Genomic DNA, 18,168 nt, shown 5'->3' with positions numbered 1-18,168 from the left:
GCAGTAAAAACACTATACTTGCCCTTAAACAGTTTTAAGCTACGTTCATTGCAAAACAAAGTAATATTTCTTGGTGCACCAGCCAGCCACCACACTATAGTAAGTGCTCAATGAAGATGAATCCGCACCCTAATTCCTAGCACAGCTTCACCATTCTTCTCCAGAAAAGTAATCTCAGAGTGAAAGAAAGCAAGCAACACATTTAGTCATGCTGGGTTGAGCCATTTAGTAATAAACGCTCCACACCGAAAATGAAAAGCTGATGAAGCTAGAGAATTGGAGTTTCTACAACTTCCATGCTATCCACTCTTCCATGCAGAAGTCGGCCAGAGCGGCTGTGGGAGTCAGCACGTGAAGGGATCTGGTGGGAGGGCTGTAGGTGAGGAAACAGACAGCACTGGGAATTTTATTATTTTTTTAAGTTCCATTGAAGTGGAAGCAGTCTAATACCTGCAAAGCAGACATTATAGCTTCCAGGGAGCCCAAATGACAATCACTGACAAGAGCATGTATACATGCAGGCTTCAGAAAGGGCTATAATTTATAAGTATAGACTGCTAACTAAATTTAGCATCTGTACAGTTTATGATATACCACATGTTAAAGCGTCACACAAGAAATTTTGTACAAGAAATGTAGTTGTGGAAATTCAAAGAAATGTTAGCTTATCATGGCAGTGTCCAAGTGAGCCCCAGACAGCTACTATTTTGCACCAAAGACCACATCCTGTACAGTAAATTGGTATTTTTAAACTAATCAAGAGGCTAACCACTTACTGAGATAATAGCTTTCACTAAACTGAAGGAGAACACCATTGCCTCTTAATTAACTGCATGGTACAGCCACTTAATACATAAAACAAATTAAGGGATAAATCTGCTTAGATGAAGCAAAATGTAGAGTGACAAAATGGCCTTTTGTAAGAGACCTTGTGTTGCAATTTCAGTCTTTATACGGGACATATAAATTCCAACTTAGTTAAAAGGAAAAGTATGTGCAGAATATGTACCAAATCAATGGAACTGTTTTGATGCAAAAGGAGTTCATTAGGCAACATCCACTCAAGACAAATCCACTGATGCACAGAAGGTATCTTTGTGATGCTGTCACTTTGCAGCTGCTATGTACATAACCAGCCAGATGGTAGCAATCACTGCAACTCCACTATCTGAAGTGAGAGATGGGAAAGCTGGAGGTCTGACTGGTCTTCCCTCTCCCAAGCCCCAAACTGAGAGGAATTTAAATCAGCAAAATATTTTAGTTCAAATGGCAGAGATGACACTTGACAATACAGATGCTGCCCTCAAACACCCTGACAAAAAACATGGTAATAAACACAAAAGCATAAAGATCATACAACAATGTGTGCACAGCTGTTCCAGGATAGAAATTAATTAGAAACCCTTCTGACTTACTGAACTTAAATCTTATTAAAATCTTACTGCCTTATTGGAAGTTCCTTTTTGAACTTTCCACCAGTGAAGCTTGTACTGTCTGAGACTGGCAGACAATAACAGATGTAAGTACCTATGTCTATCTGTCTTCTACTGTTACTTCCAGTCTCCCACAGATTTAGGGGCAGCCTATATATGAGCAAGAGAGAGAACAGGATCTTAAGCTCAATATAACCTACATGGCAATTATTATTATTATCCTTCATCACTGGCATTTTATAAGGGAGCATCTTGAAATCTTTCTATGCATTTCTACAACTTACAAAGACTGGTGAATGAGAGACCACCTGAAAAAATAAAAGAACTGTACTGCCAGACACAATTCTAGCAGGAAGAGACACGAGAAAAAATTGTAGCCACAAGGAAGAGGGAAATGAAAAGTCTTGAGCTTGGTTAGTTATTTCACAGACAAGAGATTTATCATACACAAGAATAACAAAACCTAACATAACCTAATAACAAAAGGGAAAATCTTTAAGATTATATAAAGCTGATTCAATTAAACATTCTCAAAAGAAGTTAGCACAATGCACTTGACTAAAAAAAACCACCACCACCTTTTGGGTCTGCAATAGATATCCATGAAGGATGAGTAAATCACATAGAAATGTGAAGTTAAGGTCCATCAGGAAGCAATTAATATGTAAAACCAAACACAGCTTATTTATAGCTCACAGGACACGACAGTGCTAAGATTAGATAAACTGGACAAGGTAACTGTACATGATACTAGCCCAGCTGCATAAGGTTCTCTTCAGATATCAGTTAGGAATACAAATTAAGAAGAAAACCTTCCTTAATAAAACAACCAATAGCTTAAATACAATAAAAACAATTTCTAAATTCATAGGTCACTTTTGCTGGCCGCCTTTAAGTGCATTTGTATCAGTACAGAAAAGAATCTATACACTAGGTTCTGAGAAGCGGCTCTCAATGAATCCTGAAAAAATACCCTCACATGATGATCCACAAGTAACCTCTGGGAAGGAGAGCTGCACATCACCCTATACTGAGATAATAAATTACAAGTGGAAAGACACGTGCACGTCTTCACATGATTTGTATGCCATTACTGTCCTTTGTGCAACTTGCTTTCTGGAAATGAGTAGAGTGATTTGAAGCCTGGATTACACTTTCTGTTTTTTGTCAGTAAACCACAGCAGATCTGCACAACATTGTAGTGACTACAGTAAGTCAGCAACTTCCACCTAGCTCAGGGGAAGGATAATGACTCCACATAACCACACCAAAACCACATAGTCAACAGTCCTCTAAGTCTCCCTACAGTAAACGCGAGGACAAGTGAATCCCTGCTGTAACGTGAGGTGGGAAGATCTGCAGACAGCCCAGCTCCTTCTCCCTACAGGACAGGCTTCTGAACACAGTCAAGGATAGGAGTAGATTCCCTGTGAGATTATTGGTTTTGAGAAAACAAAAGTTATCCTGGAACAGGTACTGCAGGTTATATACAATATAACCAGTTGTTTAGAAATAAAAATCTATCCAGGCCTTTAAAAATTACTATAAACAAGCTATTTCAACTCACAGCATTAAACTATCCTTCCATTTACCATCCTCACAGCACAGGAACAGCAGCAACCAGATGCAAAGTACCCTTCTCTAGCTAGCACAGAAAACGTTTTCTCAGCTGTGAGGTAGCAGCATTAGCAGGCTGTATGTTTCCCAAGTAGGGCTCTATTCCTTATGCACTTACTCTGATCTGGAAATTGGCCTCTGAACAGCAATCCTATTTGACTGCAAACTCTCATTCTTACACTTTCCTAAGTTTCAAATACTCCTTCATGTCAGAAGGAAAAGAATCTACCATTGGATATGGTCTCCCAGATCTTTGGCACTGAAAAAGATATAAAAGGCCTTAAACTGCAGCTCAGTAGCCAGGATGCTATTAATTTCCTTTGACTTGTTTGGTATCCACAGCAAAACTACAGCCAAAACAATAAGTGAAGATAAAAATCCACATAAGGTCAGATTTTAGCAGAGATGACTACCCATGGCAGTTATTCTCCATGGAATATTGGAAGACATACTGCTTTTTTACTAGGAAAAGCAACAAACAGATGTTTAACTATGCCAAAGATGAAAAAGGATTTAATCTGAGAGTAATGCATAATGAAATTCTCTTCATTGGCTTCCAATTTGATTCTCCTGACGCAACTCCCACATATAAACTACATGCAAATTTTGTATTGCTTGTGACTGTGCGACCTTTTCAGAGATTTTTGCAAAGGAAAAGCAAGACTTCCTTTCAACATTAAGTGCAAAGGAGTTATTTGTTGCTTGTTATTTCCACAGAAACATTCCATATAAATGCTTGCATTTCCTATTTCACTTCATTGAAAAATCCCAGTGTCTATGGCCAAAAGACTCCTTTTGATCTACTAGAAATTCTTATCTGAATTTGCTGGGGAATTCAGCAGCAATACTGAGGATGCAGTTTTAGAGCTGGAGGGCTACAGTTCTAACTTCACTGCTCATTCCCAGCTCTCCCCATCTTCTGTCTGCTCCTGGAAACAGCACACAGGCAGAGGCACGTCAGAGTTATTTCAGTAAGCTGTTAATGACAAAGATTAACCTGGCAATTGATCTTTTCTGACCAGACCAGCTCCTTGAACTGGCTTCCTCTATGGTCCCACGAATATCAACAGTGGCCCAGGGGCAGGATCACAGAACTGAGACTTGGGTTGGCTTATACTACAGCAAAGTCACACCGCAACTTCCTTTCACTCTTGGATCATGTACTCCTAACCACAGTCTCAGTACAGCCCCTTGTAGTTGTGGAATAAGGCACCACCATTGTGACTGACGCAGACTCCCTCTCCACCACAGTAGTCGGCAATCAACTGCAGATACTGTGGCTGGCATAGCCACTAGGACAGATACAAACGAAGCAAAAGTATTTTTGTTGCAGAAAGCAGTAACTTCACACCCCTTAGCGACCCCTTAAGAAAGGTTCTTACCTTTTAACATGTTTTGAGGAAGAATGAGATGCAGGCAAATGCTTTTGTGTGGAAGGTAAACTAGTCGCAGTGTCACCAGAAGTGAACAGAGCACTAACTGGCAATGTTTATCAAGCTGACTTTCCCTTTATTTGATAATATTCCTGACAGCAGAATGTCCTGTGTATGCTCCACTAATTTTTTTTTATTTTATGGACTACGTTACCACATGCCCTCACTGTTTCACAAGTGCACTCCTACACAACCCAATAAAATCCTGTTTTATAATATTATATTTCTTGTACATGAATACATTATCTTTACCAACGTGATGCTAACAGTCCCAAGGCTAGTGCAAAGGTTAACCTCACTTTTGGCAGTAACTGTACCTGCAATCACACTCCTGGAACCTAGGTCAACTATGAAGAAATATCCACTGGAATTTGGACCTCTTATCCTGAAGTTGATGTAGTCTAGTTTCCAAATATAACATACAGCTTCATTAAAGGCATAATTTGAAAATAAATCATCACAATTTAAGATTTTTATAGTTGCAGGACAGGCAGAAAAACTACTTATTTGATCTAATTGCAATACCATATAGAGCAATTAATCACAAAACCAACACTGCCAGAAGATTCAGGTTTTTAACAAGGTCCCAAAATAGTATCTTTAAAAACAGAACAATAAATACTTTACACAGTAATTCTGGAAAACAGGCACACTTTCTTTTGCCTTAGTGCACATACTGCAACAGCAATTCATTAATGTTTTCCAAAAATTATTACAAAAAGTACACAAAACCATAAAACAAACACATAGTAAAAACTTGTTTTAAGTGTTACTGACAATACAGAAGGAGTGGCAGTTGGATTCAGGGACTACCATCATGACAAGAAGAACTACTATTTCTTGTGAAAAAGTCTGAGATCAAACAGACAAACTACTTTACAACAAAAAAGCAAAAGAAAAATCAAAAGTCGTTAACTCTGAGAGTTATCAAGTCAAGTCAAAAGCTTGCACTCATTTCAAATTCAGAGTCCCCTCATCACACTGGTTGAAAGTTACTGGACCTTTCCCTAGAATACCAGCTCAAAGTTCCTTCAGGACCTCTCTGTCAACAGCATATCTCAAAATGACACTATGCTGTATACACACACACTCTTTCCTTGATGAATACACCATTTCCTTCACACATATTTAGTACCTTTTCTGAAGATAACTCTTGAGGATTGTTACAGCTAGAACCTTGCAATCAACTTACTGCCAGAAGCTGGCAAGTTATATGATCCTGTCCCAAACCCAGTGAATGATCTAAGCACAAATATGAATTCAGGCTCCACAGTCACTATGTTTTACAGTGAAGTCACATACCGTGTAATAAATTAATGAAAACATGGTGCGGAACAATAAATATCTTAAATGATACATACAGGAAAGAATACTTATCGTTCCACACCATGTTTTCATTCAACAGCAGTGGCTCAATTAAAAAAACCTCACAAGGATAAGAGAAAAATAAGCAGCTGCTAGAGGTTCATAATGAATTTCAAATAATGTGGTTTTGTACGGAAAAAAAAAACTGTTCCACATAACTAACAATCATTATGTTCGAAACTTGTCAGAATTAGTTAAGCTCACCTCTTTATCCATACTCTCTAAATCCTCTTTACATAGGGTGTACAGAGGCATTGTCTCAGACAAACTTGGCTGGCGTTTCCGCTTAGATGGACCAGGCTGCTCCTCATTTTCACTTGCCGGTAGGTCATCTTCTCCAAACATCTGCTGCTGATGTGGTTGAACAACTCTGAAAAATTTCAGGGGTCCCACATAAGAAAGATTTACAGCTTGTCTAGAAATAAAATCCTACAAAAACCATGACTTTGCTTAATAGGTTCTGTGTTTATCAAAAGAAAAATAGATGAAGTCACACAGTGATTGCTTTTCTTTTCAGTCAGACAGGTTGTATTTTTACCTTTGACAAAGTACTTACTCTTGCCTTCCCACTGTTCTTGTAAGTAACAGTCAAACCTTTCTTGAAGCCAAGAATGCCAGTAGCTGCAGACGTGTTGCCCTTAGAATACTTTGTGCTCAAGAGGAATTAGTCTTACTTGACACACTTATCATCCAGGAAACAATTCTTACATTCAAGTATATTTTTCTTGTTCTATGTTCTTGAATTCTTGAATCTCAAAGTATACCTTCCCATTTCTCAACCTTACAGACATGGTGTGCAAATAGAAGGCTCATTTCTGCATCCTCAGTTTTCAGAGGTTTACCAGATGCTAAGCCTAGATGAGATGCAAACCAGACCATATTTCTCTGTGGCTAGTGTATTCAATTACGTTAGCATCTTCTCTTAGGTTGTATTTTACTACCACATTAGTTATTGTATTTAACCAGCACGCTGATACAATTATTTAATCCATTTTGTTGAATGTTAACATTCCTTTTAGTAACCCCATGGAAATTGCTTTGTAATAGGATTAAAAAGATAGATTACATCTAGAACAACAGCAGGAGACTTCTAGATTTCTTGAGTAGCTTATTCTATGAATATCACTTAAATGCTAAAGACATGTAGCAGCTAAAACCGCTATACAATATGGTTTAACTACAAATATTAGGCAGTCACACTAATCCCCAGGAACATTACAGCAGCTCAGCACCACTCCAAGTCTTATGTAAAGACACCAGGTCATAAAGCTCACACACCACAGATTATTTGTGTTAGCTATAAGATCATGTGCTTGTGGAATAATTACCACAAGCAAGTATAAAGGTGACTGTATTTGAAATTGCAAGCTGTTTCAGGTTGTAACTACTAGGTGAGATACCATCAAAGTGTTTCTGTTGGTGGCTGCAATTGTAAATGGGTACAGTGTGGTTTCTGCTGACAGGAATTTCAGCACAGGATGGCTGCTTCTCATCAAGCCTGGATTTTCAAGAAACTTCTTTAGTTCAGCAGCCCCACCCAACCAAACCATTATTAAATTATCTACATCAGTCACAGGTAAGGTTCTACAAAACTGTTCCTCCTCTCATGAACATGACTGCTTCTTAAGAAGGTCATCTAAATATCAAGATTTTTTCCTAAATCAGTACTTCAATCACAGAATGTATGAAAACAATGCCATAGGCATTTTCAGGGCTCACATTTCCCAATTGCACATCTTTCAGATTGCATGGGTTGGTGCAAGAGACGAGAATTTATTTTTTGAACTGGGGTTGGTAAGGGAAGAGAGTCAAGCCAGTTCTGGGTGACAGAGCAATATCTGCTGCAGAAGACCCCCATGAGCTCAGCAGAATTCAGGAACATTGCAGAAGCATGGCCCTTTGCAGTCTATCATTTCTGTACAGCAGACCTTCCTATGAAGCCAAAACAACAGTTGACATGTTGGAAATGAACTAACCAAACCTTTTCTGTTAAAAGTTTTTCATCACAGCTTAACAGTTTCTCAGATTTTTGTTTGTTTGTTTGTTGTTGTTGGGTAGTGGCTCCCCCTTCTCCTTGCTCTTATATGTTTTCTATTTTACAAGACCATACAGCTTTCTTCTGCTATTAAACTGCTCAGAAAATAGCTTAGATGATATTTACATTCCTAGTAAAATAGAATGACAAACCAAAAGTTGTCAACACCTTGCACAACTGTATTAAAAACACAAGACTGACCATGCCAGGAATCACACACAAGTTATATGTAGCAGGCAGTCAAGCAGACTTTTAGACTAGAAAAAAAAACCAGTATATTTTTTTTTAAGAATACATTATCATACCAATGACAGCGAGAACTCCTTTTGCAAAACAAAATGTAAGATCATCCTTCACCACGTTATCATACACAAATATTAACTGTTACTTAACTGTATTAATAGCTTCTAAAGGCTTCTGTCAGTTTTTCCAGCTTATACTGGATAAGAAACACTGAGGCTTCCCATCAAGCATTCAAAAAAGCAATATAAAACAAAGACAACTTTAAAGTTTGTAAGAAACATTTTTATTTTATCAAAGACACTTTTCAGACTTTACACTTTCAACTGCTGATTAAAATTTAACGACTCACAGCATGCAAGGTGGGTTCAACATTTGTGGAAGTAATAAGCACCTTAACACTTTCATCTATACAGCATCAGAGCAAAAGGTAAAATAACTATCAACGAAAAAGTTAAAAATATTAAAATTCCATTCATGGTTTCAGTTTGGTACTTCATATTTTTTGGTGTCATAACATGACTGATAACATCAGAAAGAAAAATTGTAACAATGTGCACTTAAGACAAAAATTTTAAGTGAACTTAGTTTATGCAAATCTTTAAGAACTGCTTCAGCCACCAACATCTGCTTGACAAATCCCTTCCAGGCAAATATTTGGTGCATCATATTATTTAAAACCAGAGTGCCACCTTTCAAATGTAAATTATATCCATGTTTTAAGCCTTGCCTTACCTGTTAGTGCATCATTAACATTCACTAGAATTCAACTTGTAATATTATTTTTATTTGTTCTAGTCCAAGGTGGCATTTGCCTTTTTTGACAATACTACATTACACATCTCAACCTTTTAAAACTTTAGAGGTTACTGTAATGTTCATAGAGTACTGTTTCCATATGAAAATGCAAACTGTTGAGATACATAGTGTCAAAGCTATTACACAGGTTACTTTTAAAGAGGAATCGTTCCTGTTCTCAGACAGGAGAGCTCTTGCCAGCCATCAGCAGCCTCTGAGCAGCCATGCCTTCTCTTCCATTCCCTTCTAGTACAGTCAGGAACTCTGTTACCCTTCTGCTCAGGCTGCAGCAGCCATGACAAAAAGCAGAGGTTCAAGTTGCAGAGCCAATCACAGTGGCAAGATCTGTCCTGCCACATAAAAAGTTGATTTGTTCAACCAAATCATCTGTAATTTCCTGGCAACAGTTTCACCGCAAACTGTGTGTAGATATTTAAACTAATCATATTCTATTTTAAATTATGTTTCAAGTTGAATCCCAGAAAGAAATCAAAAATGTTGAACCCAAAATAGCAAGAACTGAAACAGTTCTTATGCAATTGTCCTCTGATAACTTGAACCCCTTTTCAATAACCAGCCTTGTAGGAGGTTATCTTTTAAGCACAATAAGGTCTGTTCTTACAGGAAGAGACCAAGTACAATCTCTGTGCCACACATGGCTACCATCTCCAAGGGTTCCCTCTTGCTGCAATGTAATTTTGTTGCCCACTGCCTGAAATTCAGAATCAGATGAAGTTTTCAGAAACCATCAAAAGAAGATTATTGGAGGCTTTGACTACATCCACCCACAACAGGAGCAGTTCTGAGTGTTAAAGGCTTCTGCAACTTTTTAAATGAAATGGCTTAGTTACAAATACTCTCATCTTTCTGTATGAGGTGAACATATGAAGTCCATCAGGACACAAAACCCAGTGCCCTCTACCAAGAAATTGCTGTACTAATGTCATTTTCCCTAAAGTCATGTATCATAGCTTTTAAAAATCGATGTTATTGATGCGTGCATTAAGTAAAAGCATGACAAGAATACAGTACTGCCTCAGCCCTTCCTCAGTCAAAACACAATGCTGTTCCTCTTCGGTTTTGTTATTTCTTCACAGCATTCATGCTCTGTCTGTACCATGCTTCCTTTCCATTAAAAGTACTCAAAGTGGCATTTGATCATGACACTACTTTCCTCCTAGACTTTACTGTGAGACTCCTCACCAGCTTTTACTAAAGAGAGCAGAACTGCTCTGAACATCATAGATGTGCCCCATTTAAGATATCAGTGTCTACAAGTCACTCATTTTACTACTAGAATGAGACAAACAGGGAATGATGATGAAAATACTTCCCAGCATATATTTTCTGCCATCTCTTTTCTTACAGCTGCTTAGTTACGGGGTGAAGTTGTAGCACTAAGTTTGCTTAGAGTAAAGCATCTCAACCCTGGGCACTGACAGTAAAATAAATAAATAAATGCTTAAGTGAAATAAAATGAAAGTAGAAAGGAGATACAGTCTTGTTCCAGCCCTCAAAACTGTCTGGGGCTCTAAGAAACTCAGTTAAGAGGACTGCTGAAGTATATTTTTCTCCTTTTCTGTAAGATGGTCAAGCGAAGAAGCATCTCTGTATTAAAGAAAAAGTCCTAGATGTGGATATAAATCTTCATCAAGTTGTTAACAAAGGTAGAACAAAAGTCAAAATCTCTTCTTCTTGAAGTACTGAATAATGCATTAGTATCAATACAAACCACCACACTGAAGCATCTTAAAAGTGTCATGGCAATTATAGACATTTACAACCATACAACACTCCCAGCTTTATTTATAGATAAATTCCTTTCCACAATGACTGACAAAACCAAAATCTTTTCAGCTTCTCTTTGGATACATGCTGTGTCTCAATTAAAGCTTTACCTGTTCGTTTAACATGTCACAGTAAAGTAAAATACCTTAAAGTACTTTAAAGCGAAATACTTTAAAAGACTTTAAAGATTTTAAAAGACGAAAAAGGAACTGAAAACAACATGTCTTTACAAACAAGAGAGACTCAAAGTCTGTGTTGACAGAAACAAGGAAGCTGAAGTAAGAAAAAGCCTATATAAACATGACAACTGAAAAAACATACATTGAAATAATCTGGCAACAGGAAGGTGAAGTGGAAACGCAACAAGCTACACTAACATACAAAGCCTTAACAAGTGATACATTGCAAAAGTATCAGCGGATGGTAAAGTAGAAAACTGTGTACATTCATAATTGTGCTTTGTATTTTTGTAATTGTTCAGAAAACTGTTTTATAACAAACTGCTATATTTTGATCACATTACACAAAGGAATTTTGATCACATTTTACAAAGATCAAAGGCTTTCAACTGGGTACAACTTTACCACTGGAGTCAACAAGCCTTACTAAGCTTGTTAGCATTCCAGAAAGTTAGACCTTTTATGAAGATACTTATGGATTAATTTTAGATATTTTATGCATCCTTAAGAGACAAGTGCTCAGCCAAATGCACACATTTTCAGTGTCCAGACGCTAGCCTTTATATTTCATAAAGCAGGCCTCCTCCTCCTGCATTAGTGTCTTAATTTAGTGATCTAAGGATTATTAACTAGCACTCAGTCATATAGCCTTATTTAATAATACTCAGTTAGTTACACCCCTTTTCTACCACTTCTGATATTCCTCAAAACAAAACACAAAGCTAATGCCCCATCTGAAGGAACTAGGTGAAGAGGAAAAAAACACAAGTTAAAAAAAATAAGGCTACCTATGTTCAGAGATGATTAATATTCTTTAGACTGCACAGACTACATACTGCATTTATTTGTTTACAGATTTCCAGTCACACATTAGGTGAGGCAAAAAATGCATCTGGAATTCTAGCATCCTGATTTCACTTTGGCTGACTATTCACTTTCACTAATTTCCTCTGCTTTTTTAAAGTAAACAAAATAACTACAGCAAAGATGACAACCTGACCAAATGCAAAGTTAATAACAGTTAAATTTACTACAGCATCTGAAAATATAGTTGAAGAGACTCTTAGCTATGCTTTAGGTACCTGAAGGATGAGTGTTCACCGTGGCCTGGTAAGACAATGGGAGAAGACGAAGACTGGATGTACGTTGACTGGTTGGAGTTGTGAGTACGTTTCCTGATTAGTTTTCCAGTGTTAGGGTCATAAAGTCGAACTTCAGGACCAGGTTGAGACTTTGGATGGATAGGTGTTGGATGAAACAGAGCTGTCTGAAATGTGCTGTGTGTATCAGGAAACGTGGCAGGGCTGTTCTCTCTGTTGGATGAAGTTTAGAAAAAATTCCTTTAGAAATTTAAATGATGTAACCAGAATTTTAGAAAAATGAGTACTCCTTTTTTCTAAAGGAAAAGGGAGGGGGAGAAATGTTCGAAACATTTCTGAAGAAACATTTCATCTCCTCATCCCCATTAAAGTTTCACTGAATTTAAAACAGCAAAATGCAAAGACACAATGTCATATTGCTGCAAGATTATTAAAAGTGCCTTAAAAATGCTCTTAGCATATAAAGTTACTGAAACTCCTTCCACATAGTAATAACTGCACAACAACTAATTTGCATATATGCAACAGAGAAAAGCACGCTATTGTATCAGATCTCACTATTTGCTCCCCACATTGGCTTTGAGAGAAAATAAACACATGGTATTAATTTGCAAGTCATCCAAACTCATTTGTTAAAATAATAAGCAACATATGATCACCCTTGCTGCATTTTAAAACAATTTTAGCAGTGTCAGCAGAAACATTCAGAGATCAGTCTACAGGAATGACCATTGTGGCATACTATCCAATTATGATGAAGTGCTACAAAAAGGAAAAAAGGAAGTAAACTGAATAACTTTATAAAAAGGATTATTCAAATGAATCAGCATGTTATGCACCATGAAACTGAGGTAATAGAAAAAATAAATTATATTGTAACAAATACTAGAAGTACCACAAAACTGGAGGTTTTTCCTCATATGCTTTCATGGACTTTTCTGAAGTAATCTTGTTGCATCAACACTTAAGGTCAATTGATTCCAAGTTTACTTAGTCTTTTTCACTATTCTTAAGCTCATTTTCTATGCAAATATTTTATCAGAGTTCATACCTCAACTAGTTCACAAGTGCTTTGGACCTGTAACCACTATTTCAAACAGGTTAATTAAGGAGAAAATATTTTCAAAAAAGTTCCATGTGCTTGGTTAATAGTAGTATTTGCATTAAGATAGATGGTCTTACTGACTGAAATCTGAGGAGGAGGCGTGAGTGAAATTATGAAGTTAAGGTACATTGTATTTGAAACATAAGCAGGAAAAACTATCATGTTTCAATAAAATGGTAGGGTAAGTTAAGTACAAAGGCTTGTTAATTCACCTAGGCATGAAAAAATGATGCTTACAAGACACTGTCCAAACTTCTACTAACAATCTGGTAGTGTTAGGCCACTAGACAAGTTAAACCTCCCACACAAATATTTCAAAGCTTCATTAAAAAAAAACCTGATAGCACTTTTTAAAACCAAGACATTCCAGTCAAGCTGTAAGTAGGCTACATCTCTTTCCTAAGTTTTAGAGATCCTGGGTCTCTACCTAGTTTCCTATTTGGTAAGTACCCTCACTTCCAGACATTTCTACTTTTGTTATTTTTGGAGTATATGAGGACTTACACATGCACACTCTGCCCTCAGAGCTGGCATCTTCCAAGCAGAAAGCAAATCTCTAGCCTACTCAATCACATCAGTACCAGTTTAATACAGAAACCCCAACAGGCTATGCCTTTTCCTGTCTAAACATAGAAGGGAAGGTCCTCCATTAGGCTCATGAGACACTATTAATGTAAGTCCATCAGAATAGCTAACTAGCCAAAAAGCAGAAGCTAGTTCTACAGTATCTTGCCATTAATTATTTCAGCCATGGCACCTTCCTGAATGGAACTGTTCTTAAAAGCTCCCTGACTACCTCTGTGTTTATAAAGTCTTGTCTGTTCCTACTTTTTGCTGTCATCTCAGTGCACTCATTTTTAACCCCTTCTCCTTTAACATTTTTTCTTGCCATCCCAAAACCTCCTGTCACTACTTCCTTTCTTCCAGTTTTCGCTTCTACCTTCATGCCTTCCAATCCCTCTTAGATTTTCCTGCTGTATTTTTCTATTTGTCTTCCTCCTCACTACTAAGTCTAAGGAAAAAAATGTCACACTTGACCAGCATTTCATGATGTGGGAGTGCATAGTTTTTTTCTTTGTTAGGCAGAATGAATGATCCTGTGCCTTGGCGGCATTCCCCATGTCAGTCTGTGGATGAACTGACAAGGTCAACTACACCAGCTAACAATGACAACTGCCAAATAAACTACCAGTACCACAGCTTTCTCCCGATTCTGCTGCTTTAAAACATTAGTGTAATTTTGTGAATAATCTATTTCCATGGTCCCTTCTGCCCCCAAAATTCCCACTTACCTATGTGTTTTGATGTAGTCATCCTTCAAGGGAAAGAGCTGCTCCTCAACCTTATCCCAACGCTCCAGGCAGCTCCACAGCCAATCAGGGTTTACAACATGGAGGTCCTTGCAGTCCTGAGCTTGTCGTACTTTTTCTGTGCCTATTATGAAGTCAAAAACAACATTAGTTTTCCCAGAAATACAGAAGACAGTTTTTAAGTACACATCGGTTTTAGAAAAACATTTTGTGATCAAACTTAGAGAAAAACCACACGCCCCTCCCCAATCCAACAATCACAACCGATAGAAGTGAGACTCCAGATAAGACACACTAACCTCAGGCTTAAGCTGCATGAAGGTACTTGTAACTTCCCAAAGCACTGGCACCGTTTAAGTATTGCACTAAAATTAGTCCATACGGAAAACCTCTACATCTCCACATGAACTAAACAATACAAATGCACTTTTTTTATTTCATCTCCTTCATTTCTATTTGTCAGAGTCTACGCAGCAGCATCTCTTCAATGCCTTTAAAGCCTAACACTAACTTACCATACCAGCTTTCTTACATGTGGTGCCCTGTATACACAGTATGCTACCTTTTAATAGCCAGCCACCCATTCAACCTCTGTTTGCCAGAAGCAGAGACAAAGCAGACAAACTATTTTATGTCAAAGGCAAATAAGGAATGCAAGTTAAACGTGGCAGGCTAACATGAAATCCACATGAAACCACCAACAACGCAGCATGCAAATAACAGGCAATCTCAAATTCTTCCATCTGAAGAAGCCAGTGCAGGAGAAATTCAGAGTTTGCTATGAATCTTTGTGAAGAAGCATTAGAAACAGTAAACAAAAGGAAGTGAATAAAACAAAGGTTGAAATTACCCTTAAGGCGTAGCCTGTTAACTGTCAAAATGATAAAAAAAAAAATGTAGTTCTAATTGATTGGAAAGGCTACTTTTACTACTCATGGTACTTGTTTCAGTATTTATCAAAGAGAACTATGGAGGACCTGAACTCATGGAGACAACACATTATCTAATCTACAAAAAAAATCATTAAATACATATGCAAGTAGAGAAAAACCCCCAAGGATTCTGACCCTTTATATCTATGCTTGACACTTAACACATGGTATTTTCACACTGCACAAATACCAGTGTAGACGGAACATGATAAAGGAACTCTCATCAATGAGATGGTCTGTCTCATAGCTGAAAGCCATCACTCTTCCCTTTTGTCATATCCCCTTAATATATAGTGTTTCATCTTATTTACACAAAATGCTTAAACCCAAACATCTGTCCATGTTCTGTCTTAGTGTAAAGACATCTAAAACCATTTAATATTGCACTACACTTTTTTCTTTAGAAATGCAAACCAAAAGGAAATGATCAAGAACTAAAAGGCAGCTTAATTAATAACTTGGTCCTCTCCTCTGGGTTCAGAGCAGAGCTCTCAGAACTGGAGGTAAAGAAGATATCTTCTTTACTAGATAACTACCCACTCCTGTTGAAATCCATTGATTCTGCACAAAGGTCCCGGCGTTTCTTCCTGTAGATGTTTATATGAAAAAAACAATACTCCAGTCTAGTTTACCTTTTTAACTAACAATGAAAAAATATTCTAAGTATGCTTTTTAATTTTTTTATAAATTTATGCAAAGATAGAATTTATGAGCCTGTGTCCCTTCACATACATACTTTCAGGAATGAAACCATCAGGAAAAAAAAAACCAAAATTCCAGAACAATTCTGACAAGGAAACAAGAACAGTAAATCAATTTGATGGTTTCAACCATAGCTCTCTGGCATTTTACCTGCATGACAGTCATTTGACAGCATGACTTTACTGGTTTTAGTTAAACCTTGATACTGAATTAAACCTTGACTTGAAAGTCTTTAAGTACTGACACTTCTCCAAATCATTTGAAGATAAGAGCAAATAGTTACTAGTAAATACCTAAGAGCCCATGTACAACCTGAACTAGAATCTACTGGAGTAGATGAAAATGCACTTGAGGACTGACCTAACTAGTTAGACAGTTCAGTTTGTAGGCTTCTGTAAATTTAAAAGACTAAATAAACAGATGGGGCAGAAGATCACCGTCTTTTACCAACGTGCTGAAAGCTTCTGTTTCCCTACTTTTCTTCCCACAAACCCAATAAAATACAGGACTAGGGCTACCTTTTCATCCATCTTTAGATACAAGTATTTCTTTTCTTGGATTTAAATGAATAAAAACAATGTTCTGTGCATAATTACATTTCTTCTACTTTCAGCAGCAAATGCAAGCAATTCCACAGTTCAGAATTTAAGAGCCACACAGCAAATGTAAAGCTTTTCTGCACACTAGTAATGAAAAAGTGTTAATTTAAGAATCCAAGATAAACACAAAGATGAATACTTAAAGCCCTCTCCAAACCACAAATTATTTAGAAATGCCATATTTTAATTTTTGCCATGAAATAAAAATAAAACCACTGTCCAAAAAACTCCATGAAAACAATTTTAGAACTCCAACCATGTTAATCCTGGCAAACCTTTTCTCTTCAATAGGTTTTAAATGGCTGAAAAGCAAAACTATGACAGGAGGTCAGTGCACCCAGAATTCTTGATATAAGAAATTTGTTTTCCAATTAAGCATCAGTTACAAGTCATCAACCACCCAGAACAATTTGAAACAACAATTGCTGGAAATGAGCCAGTTTACAGTGCCAGAGGGAGCTTTCACGAGAGTTGATATTATTTATATAAGCTTGGAGGGAAATATCTGTGGTTAGAAATAGCTAAGTATGAAACTATATTTAATTTGTACACAGGATATATTTCAGAGGACAGAAAGCAGAGATCCTGAACGAGAATCAAATAAAGATATCTGGGGTGGCGGGAGAACAGCAAAAAAGTGAAAGAACTGGCTTAGAAAATGCTTTCTTTTGAGAATAGAGAACATAATAAGAACAAAGAGGTAAGACAGAGCTTTTGTAAAAATGATGCTGAAATCAGGTTCAAAAGCAGAGGAGTTTCAGGGCAAAAAGCAACAAGAGCAATAAGTCCAGTGGAAGTTTAGGTACTTCTGCCTAGTCTTAAATACTGAATCAGCTATCAGACATGACTAGCAATACTGTCCCACACATAGCTCTGGAGCTTATAAAATACAACATACAAGAGCATGTTATTTCATTAGTAGAACTGGAGTTGCTGGTGCTACTGGATAGATAAACCATGCTTATAATACCCTGAAGAAAAGCTAATCTGATGCTGCAGTACATCCATTTGCTCAAGAAAAGGTATTGCTGCTCCTTTTGGACTTCATCTGAGTGAACCTGAACAAAACCATAAAACCACTCCATCTCATTAAATCTGTGACGTTACACGAGACCTGAGTCACTCTCAAAACACACCGATTCCAACACAGAAAGTCAACATATCCTTATGGCAGCTTGCAAGCAGGTTGCCTGATGTTGCTCTGAAACTCTGATCACTGAAAGTTATGCATAAAAATGGTCTAGAAGAGATGTAAAATCTCGATTTATGATCAAACCCTGAAGCTCTTCAATAACATTAACCTAAGACAAGTCATACAGCCCTCAGTGTTTTGTCCTATAAGAATTAAGCAATCATGAAATGGTGATAGAAGTGCTGTTGGGAGACTATGTCCACAGTTCAGCTTTAACAAAACACAGTGCTTCGCTAGCAAAAGCAACAGACTTACCAGGCCAATGCCCAAGTTTAGGGCAGTGCTTAACTGGATTTTTTTAAAGAGACAGCCTCTGAAAATATTATTCTGAAAAAAAATA

The 18,168-nt window shown here is 37.3% G+C and overlaps 1 protein-coding gene across 2 annotated transcripts in view; it reads right to left on the bottom strand.

Annotated features, from left to right (window-relative positions):
• CTDP1 (CTD phosphatase subunit 1) overlaps positions 1 to 18,168 on the bottom strand; it is a 93,336-nt gene that overhangs the window by 38,962 nt on the left and 36,206 nt on the right. For both annotated transcript variants that reach the window (XM_069853765.1, XM_069853766.1), the window contains exons 9-11: positions 14,386 to 14,527; positions 11,971 to 12,201; positions 6,053 to 6,218 (exon numbers count right to left, since the gene is read on the bottom strand). In XM_069853765.1, the coding sequence (XP_069709866.1) occupies positions 6,053 to 6,218; positions 11,971 to 12,201; positions 14,386 to 14,527 (539 nt within the window). The remainder of the gene's footprint in view (positions 1 to 6,052; positions 6,219 to 11,970; positions 12,202 to 14,385; positions 14,528 to 18,168) is intronic.

This window comes from Phaenicophaeus curvirostris, chromosome 3 (assembly GCF_032191515.1).
Source record: "Phaenicophaeus curvirostris isolate KB17595 chromosome 3, BPBGC_Pcur_1.0, whole genome shotgun sequence".
In the NCBI taxonomy this organism is placed as follows: Eukaryota; Metazoa; Chordata; class Aves; order Cuculiformes; family Cuculidae; genus Phaenicophaeus; species Phaenicophaeus curvirostris.
Note: the sequence above shows the minus strand (reverse complement) of the source record. Positions and strands in the feature narration are given on the sequence as shown.